We start from the raw sequence: 8,262 nt of genomic DNA on the forward strand, positions 1-8,262 counted from the left end.
GAGAGACACAGACAGCAGGACTTCATTTCACGTGAGTCTGTCTGGTGCATTACTCAAAGGGTGGAGAATGTGTTAAATGTGAGCGAAAATCATCACAATTAAAAGAACCAAAGACTTAAACTACTTCAGTCTGTGTGCATTGAATCTATTTAATACACGAGTTTCACAATTTGAGTTGAATTACTGAAATAAAGTAACTTTTCCATGACATTCTAATTTATTGAGATGCACCTGTATACTCATTATATGTGAACCTGGAGCACAAAACCAGTCTTAAGTCGCTGGGGTATATTTTTAGCAATAGCCAAAAAAAATATTGTATGGGTCAAAATTATTGATTTTTCTTTTATGCCAAAAATCATTAGGATATTAAGCAAAGATCATATTCCATGAAGATATTTTGTGAATTTCTTACTGTAAATATATCAAAACTTAATTTATGATTAGTAATATGCATTGCTAAGAACTTCATTTGGACAACTTTAAAGGCGATTTTCTCAGTATTTAGATTTTTTGCACCCTCAGATTCCAGATTTTCAAATAGTTGTATCTCAGTCAAATATTGTCCGATCCTAACAAATCATACATCAATGGAAAGCTTATTTATTCAACTTTAAGATGATGTATAGATCTCAATTTCAAAAAATTTACCTTTATGTCTGGTTTTGTGGTCCAGGGTCACATATTTGTTAAATGTAGATAAACTGCTCTCAAGCCACTGAAATTATGCATTTTGAGTTTCGAATGCCTGAAATAAGTCTGTGTCTGATGGGCTGCTGTATGTTTATATAACTAGTCGGTCTCCTCTGGTCTCCATATAAGGAGAAGAGAAGCTTTGCTGAAGTGATGAGTCCGAATCAAAGGCCGTTTCCTATAGTGAACCTTTATGTGTGTGTGTGTGTCATTACATAAAACACAATATCAGACGGGGTGTTTTGTAACAGGATTATTTGCAGTAATAGTGTGTTATGATGATGTTCGTCTGATCTAAAGCATCAGCACAAAGAGCCCATGTGGCGGCTGCTGCTCCTGTCGTCATGTGTGGATCTCATACTGTGTGTTTCGCAGGGTTCCTGCAGAAGCCGACGGGGTCTTTACTAATGAACCGCTCCAGCACATTCAGACGGGTTCAGGAGCAGAGGGATCTGATCAGCACAGCGCTGCCCGCTCTCAGTGCAGGACATGTGAGGCTCCGTCCCCTTTACACTGTGTCAAACCTGCTCTGTGTCCATCTCGAGCAGCGAGAAGACCTTCACAGGCACTGGAGGTCACGACACCGTCTCCATGCATCATTTAAGTGTTATATCACAGCATGTGGGCAGAGATCGATCGTGGGATTCCTCAGCTGCATATATCTTCTCTACTTGACTTCAGACTAAATCTAGAATGTTTCCAGGAAGGAGTCACTTCTTATATTTAGTGCTTGTATAGTGGAGAACTCTTCTGCAGTAGTTTGTTCACATTCATCGGAGCCAGCTTTGTTAATCCTAAAATTATGTTCAGCTGTATTTATTTCACTTGCACACTTAACTGAAGCCTCTGACACAAATGCACAGAGATTTCAATTATGTGGGCAAAAAAAAAGTGCTCCTGTGGTGATGTATTTCCCCACATTTTGGTAATTAGTGTTCAAAAGTTTGAGGTCAGGAATATTTTTTAAGTCTCATTTGCTCACCAAGGCTGCATTTATTTGATCAAATCATACAGTAAAAATGTGAAATATTTTTAGAATTTCAAATAACTATTTTATATGTGAATATCTGTTAAAATGTAATTTATTCCTGTGATCAAAGTTGAATTTTCAGGATCATTACTCCAGTCTTGTGTCACATGATCCTTCGGAAATCATTCTAATATGCTGACTTGCTGCTCAAGAAACATTTCTGATTATTATCAATGTTGAAAACAGTATATTTTTGGGAAAACTGTGATACATTTAACTTTTCCGGATTCTTTGGTGAATAGAAAGTTCAAAAGAACAGCATTTATTTGAAATAGAAATCTTGTATAGCATTTTAAATGTATTCACTGCCGCTTTTGAGCAATTTAATGTGTCCTCGATGAACAAAAGAAGACAAATTCCTGACCCCAATCTTTTGGACATTTATTTTAATTCACACAGTCTTGCTAAAAGTATGAGAAATGACACATAATGGCTAATATTGGCTTTTAATAAAAAGGCTCATTTCTAATACCAGAGCACAGTTAGCTCGACTTATAGATGGTGCTGTAATGTCAAGATCATGAGTTTGATTCCTAGGGAACATTTTTATGACCAAATGTGTGGGTTTAATGAGTTCTAAGTCAGTTTGCATAGAAGCACATGAATCTCACACTGAATGAAAGAGGTTTCATGCACTCTCCTGTCCATCGTGTGCTGAAACTCGTGTTGTATTTGATTGTTCCTCGCGTGTGTTTCAGGGTCACCGTGTGGGCAGTGAGTTCTGGAGCGTCCCGCAGCATTACGGGGACGAGACGAGCGGGATCACAGCCACTCTCACACAAACCGAGAGAGGAAAGCGTCCCGCCGTCACACGCGTGTCTCAGCCGCTCAGCACACGCCTGGAGTCAGGTACACATGATCAACATGAGCCTGTCACACACAATCTTCACGTACACAACATATGAGGAACGGCGGTGTGATGTCTGTGTTTGCAGGTAATGTGGCGTGTGAGGCGGTGAACGGCGGCTGGGATCAGGGTTTGTACCTGCAGCAGCGGCTTCATGAGCTCAAGGACGTGCTGAGAGACTTCAGTCCTCCTGTAAGACACACGGCTTTGATTTCTGTGAACCGTCGCTTTCTGAACATTTCTGCCTTTCTGCACATCTTCATTCAGTATGTTTATGGACGCTGCTGTTGCTGATTTGAGGATTTTCTGTCCTTTGGACATTTGGTCCTGATATGAAGGCAGAAACTGCTCAAAATGTGAACGCATGTGTAACTGACGCTCAAACTGCATGAAACCCTGTTCACAGTTAATGAACACTGAAGGAGACTTAAGCACTTTTGGGTGTTTGTCTGGTTGTGTCAGCATGTGCAATTGTCACAAATAGACACATTCAGTAACTCAAACAGACTCGAGCAATGCCAAGATCATGGGTTTGATTCCCAGGAAATGCTTGAAATGTAACCTTGAGTAAGTCATTTTCTATTGAAGCATTTGCCAAATGCATTAGAATTTGAACATTTAGACTGTACATTTCACTTAGATTCTGTATGGCAAACATTTCTAACAAAATACTGCATCAGTAAGATTTTATTTTTTGAAATAATACATTTATTCATCAGTGATGCATTAAATTGATCAAAAGTGACAGTGCAGACATTTATAATGTACAAAAGATTTCTATAAAAAAAAATGCTGTTCTTTTGAACATTCTGTTCATCTTTGAATCCTGAAAAATTAAATATATCACAGTTTTCACAAAAATATGAAGCAGCACAACTGTTTTTAACATTGATAATAATCAGAAATGTTTCTTGAGCAGCAAATCAGCGTATTAGAATGATTTCTGAAGATCATGTGACACTGAAGACTGTTTCAAAATTCAGCTTTGATCACAGGAATCAGTTACATTTGAACAGATATTCACCTTTTTACTGTATTTTTGATCAAATTAATGCAGCCTTAATAAGCAGAAGAGACTTTTAAACATCTTACTGACTCTAAACCTTTGAACACTTCTATAAATTGATGGAAGATGTTCAAACTGTAATCTTATTGTTCTTGTAATAAAAAGATGATGAAAGCAGAAAGTCTCTTCAGAACAAAGTTTGAAAGGCATCTGTACATTGAGGGTTTCAAACGAGTCCCAGATCTTTTGTGAAGAAGAGAAAGAAGAAGAGTCATTTCAGCCGTTTCAAGCACAGCAAAGAAATCCTGAGGGATTGACAGTTTGAAGATGTTCGTTAGCAGAGTTGCCTTCACATGTGTCAGTTCCCAATCAATACCTGCACGTGTGAAACGTGCCGCCACTAAAAGTGCTGCCTCACGCGAGCTTGCTAAAAGACTTCAGCAGCATACGGCATTCACGTGCATGTGATTTCACCTAAATACTGGACGAGCGTCTCTTCTCCAGTTTAATGTGATGTTCTCCACTCATTACTCATCTGGACGGGCCGAGTGTGAGTCTGAGGATGCTATTGTTGTTGTTATAGTGTGATCTGTATTCAGACGCACACATGTACCCATCATCCCCCGGAGAGCAGATCCACGCATCTCCTGCAGTGATTACTAGCCATTATCACAGAAACACCAGCTCTGGGAGCTCAGCACTAGTGAGACACCAGATGTTTTCTTCTGTTACACATATAGACCCTTTAGTACTTTTTCAAAAGGTAGACAGCTAAATCATGCTCTCTTTATGAGACATTGTCATTGCAATCCCTGCTAACACCTTTCAGTTTGATGCACCCTTAGAAGGCAGCTGACTGTGTAGACGGTGAGGAAGCTCACTAGCTTTTCATCTGAGATCAGACTCGCGTCAGATGAGACTGACTGTCATATATATATATATACATGCAATAATACTATTTATGCTAATAATTACTATTACTATATTTACTCTATACTATATAGTACTCTATACTATTCTCTCTCTCTCTATCTGTCTGTCTGTCTATCTATCTGTATATATGTGTGTGTGTGTGTGTGTGTGTGTGTAAGATAAAGATGTATATAAAATGTATAAATGTTTTATTAATGTATTTTGTTTATTTATCAGTGGTTTGTATATACAGTGCTGCTTGAAAGTTTGTGAACCCTTTAGAACAAATCCTGAAAGTAGACAAAGAGAATCCAATCAAACAAATGAGAGTTTTTGTCTCCTTTGAGATTCTCTTTGTCTACTTTCAGGATTTGTGTGAAAATCTAATTATGTTTTGGGTCATATTTAGAAATATAGAAAATTCTAAAGGGTTCACAAACTTGTATGTATGTATAATTATTATCCTAATAAAATAAGCATGCTGTGTGCTGCCTTTTCTGCTTTCTTGAGCTGCATTAGTTGAGTCTGTGAGAAGATGAGCTGTGTGTGTGTGTGTGTGTTCACTCTGTCTGTTCTTGTCGGACTCGCTGTACTTTTCCGCAGCTCATCTGCAGATCTGGTTTCTAAACAGCTCGGCTTTCTAAAATAAAACCTCTCAGCTGATCATCACAAACACTCACGTTCAGCTCGAGGGTTTATTCCTCAGTGGATTTACTGAAACTCTTATCTCACATCTCTAATGTAGTCTGTCTTGGCTGTTTCTCCTGGGAGAACTGAAAACAGACACAAATGAGTCACTAGTCGTCATACAGTAAGACAGTGTGGATGAAATGACTGAGGAGTTGTTCAGTGGAGAAGCATCTCCGCTGGAGTCTGACGTGTTGTGTATGAGAAGCTGTTGAGATGTTTCAGAGCTCTGATCTGTGCTGTTTCAGGAGGCTGATGGTCTGGAGGTGGTCGGGTCTGGTCTTCCCGTATCTTCACGTTCTCCTCTGCCGGACGAGAGAGAAGACGAGGATGAAGAGCAGAAGGAGAACCAGTAGGACTCTATCTCCCTTGACTCTCATCCTGATGTGACTGCTCTGTGTTTGACCTGTCTGTGTTCTCCTCCAGAGCTCCTCTGGAGCTGTATGAGGACGTGCTGATGGACGTGGAGCTGCGTCCCGCTCTCAGGGTCTGTGGAGATCTGGCGCTCTGGACCGGCAGCACTTCCTCCCACCAGGTATGAAGAGAGAAACAGCACTGCGGGTCTGAGGTGGGCGGCAGGAGGGAGATCTTATATCACCATATGAGTCACCCAGCTCCACTCTATATGTCCAGTTCAGAGAGAGGAACCAGTCAAAGACACTCCATCTGAATGTTCAATGATTCGTAATGTTGCCATGTTGATGAAGTAATAAAAACCTTCAGAACTGGGACATTCTGGACAAACTGTTTTTTAATGGATTTGAAATGTTGCCTGGCAACTGTAAATAATGTTTCTAAGCCTTGGACTGAACAGATTCAAACTTTTGAATTTATAATTTTTTTTTTTATCATGCTGACATTTTTAAAAAAACATTATGCCACTCAAACTAGTCTAGTTGGTGGAGTAACGCACAGTATAACACTCCTTAACCGTTGTAAAACACTGCAGTCCCAAGTGGTTCATCATTGTAGTATAAACATACAAGATTTCCACTCATACAGTATGTAACATGCTTGTGTGTGTGTGTGTGTGTGTGTGTGTGTGTGTGTCAGGGGCAGGAGGGCGTCTCTGTCAGGCTGATGTTTGAGACGGTCACAGGACAGAGTGTGAGCGCTTATCTGGAGTTAAAGAATGAACTGAACAGATTCAAACTTTTGAATTTATAATTTTTTTTTTTTATCATGCTGACATTTAAAAAAAAAACATTATGCCACTCAAACTAGTCTAGTTGGTGGAGTAACGCACAGTATAACACTCCTTAACCGTTGTAAAACACTGCAGTCCCAAGTGGTTCATCATTGTAGTATAAACATACAAGATTTCCACTCATACAGTATGTAACATGCTTGTGTGTGTGTGTGTGTGTGTGTGTGTGTGTGTGTCAACTTTGAGAAAAATGGTTCCCACATTCTTTAAATGTAGCACGGCATAAAGCGAGAACTTCAACAATGTTCAAACGATGTTACGCTAATACTGTTACATAGACGTCTGTAACACTGTGGAACTCAAACAAACTCACTGACATCACAGGAACTTGAAAAGGTTCTACTATGATGCTTTCAGGACTTGTTCTTTGACGTCATGCGGGGAAAAAAACCCAAATAAAAATATAACATTGTGGAACTCAAAAAGGTTCATTGACATCATAACAACTTTTAAACGTTATGGCTTTGGGAAATGTAGAAAAAAATGGTTCCCACATCCTTGAAATGTAGCACATAATACTGCGAGAACTTCACAGCTGCCTTTAAGAACGTTCAAACAATATTACACTACTTAACATCTTCTGCATCATTGTGGAGCTCAGAAAGGTTCAATGGCATGACAGAAACTTGAGAAGGTTCTATGATCATTTTAGGACTTGTTTTGAGACATGATGGAACTTTAAAAAAAATGGTTCATTGACAACATAAAGACATGACAAGTTTTTACTATGACAGTTTTCAACATTGTGGAACCCCAAAAAACTTAAACACGTTCCACTGACTTCTATGGGACGTCTTGTGTGACATCACAGAACTCTGCAAAAAGGTGCAATGACTTCATATGAATTTAAAACACTTCTATGGCATTTTTGAAACCTATATCCTCAAAATATTATATGACATCACAGGAGATCATTTTAATGTTCATATCACATTACGGAACCTATAAAGGCTCTTCTTTGGCATCAGGCTGTACAACTATTTTTGGCTGTTTAATATGGATGTGAGATGAATCTGTGATCACCGCAGGAACATGGAGAGGAATAATTCAATAAGGAAAGCACCAAAGGCCATTGACAGAAGTAAAGGTCTCTGTGGGGATCTGCTTGATGAAAGTGTGTCGTGTTGAGATCACACTCATCAGTGACTCGTCCCGGACCGCAGTCATGGGGTGTCTGTTGTTTTCTTCTCATGTCTACAGCAGATGAACCAGGTCTGCCTTTCCCAAAAGCATCAGAAGTAGATCAGCACCAGTGGTCTCTATCTTCAGCTCAGGTCTTTTATATTCTAAAAATGTCTCATTTTGGAAGTTTTCAACTTCTAAATTGTAAGTAGCAGGTGATTTAAAGCATTAATGGTCAACCAATATTGGTTTATTATAGCAGATATTTAAATAGCAGGATGAGTGATGGTCAATATAATGCTGATAGATAGTACAATTTAAAGGGACAGTTCACTCAAAAATGAAAATTCTGTCATCATTATCTCACCCTCACGTTTTTTTTTTCAAACTTGTTTGAGTTTCTTTCTTCTGTTGAACACGAAAGACGATATTCTGAAGAATGTTGGTAACCAAAATGTTAACAGCAGCCATTGACTTCCATAGTATGGAAAAAAAATACTATAGAAGTCAATGGCTACTGTCTGCTTATGTACATTAGGGTGTTATGTTACACCTTATGTTGTCAGATCAATGTTTATCACATTATTTTAGTGTCATGATGGTGTTTTGTGTTTGTGTGTATGACACTGTCTGTGCATATTAGATTAGCATCTGAGATACGTAATCAGATTACTGATTTTTCAAGTAACTAGTAAAGTAACACATTACTTTTAAATTGACGAAATATCTGACTTACTTTTTCTTTGTTATGCAAAAGT

At 38.8% G+C, this 8,262-nt stretch overlaps 1 protein-coding gene across 1 annotated transcript in view; it reads left to right on the top strand.

Moving 5' to 3' along the window:
• mycbpap (mycbp associated protein) overlaps positions 1–6,342 on the top strand; it is an 11,395-nt gene extending 5,053 nt beyond the window's left edge. Inside the window, exons 5-11 of the mRNA XM_016258253.1 lie at positions 1–31; positions 1,069–1,184; positions 2,422–2,572; positions 2,659–2,762; positions 5,424–5,527; positions 5,602–5,710; positions 6,229–6,342. The exon at positions 1–31 is cut by the window's left edge and continues 144 nt beyond it. Coding sequence (XP_016113739.1) covers positions 1–31; positions 1,069–1,184; positions 2,422–2,572; positions 2,659–2,762; positions 5,424–5,527; positions 5,602–5,710; positions 6,229–6,342 — 729 coding nt within the window. The remainder of the gene's footprint in view (positions 32–1,068; positions 1,185–2,421; positions 2,573–2,658; positions 2,763–5,423; positions 5,528–5,601; positions 5,711–6,228) is intronic.
• The last annotated feature ends 1,920 nt before the right edge of the window (positions 6,343–8,262 follow it).

The sequence above is a fragment of the Sinocyclocheilus grahami genome, unplaced genomic scaffold, assembly GCF_001515645.1.
Source record: "Sinocyclocheilus grahami isolate Dianchi unplaced genomic scaffold, SAMN03320097.WGS_v1.1 scaffold1664.1, whole genome shotgun sequence".
Taxonomy (NCBI): Eukaryota; Metazoa; Chordata; class Actinopteri; order Cypriniformes; family Cyprinidae; genus Sinocyclocheilus; species Sinocyclocheilus grahami.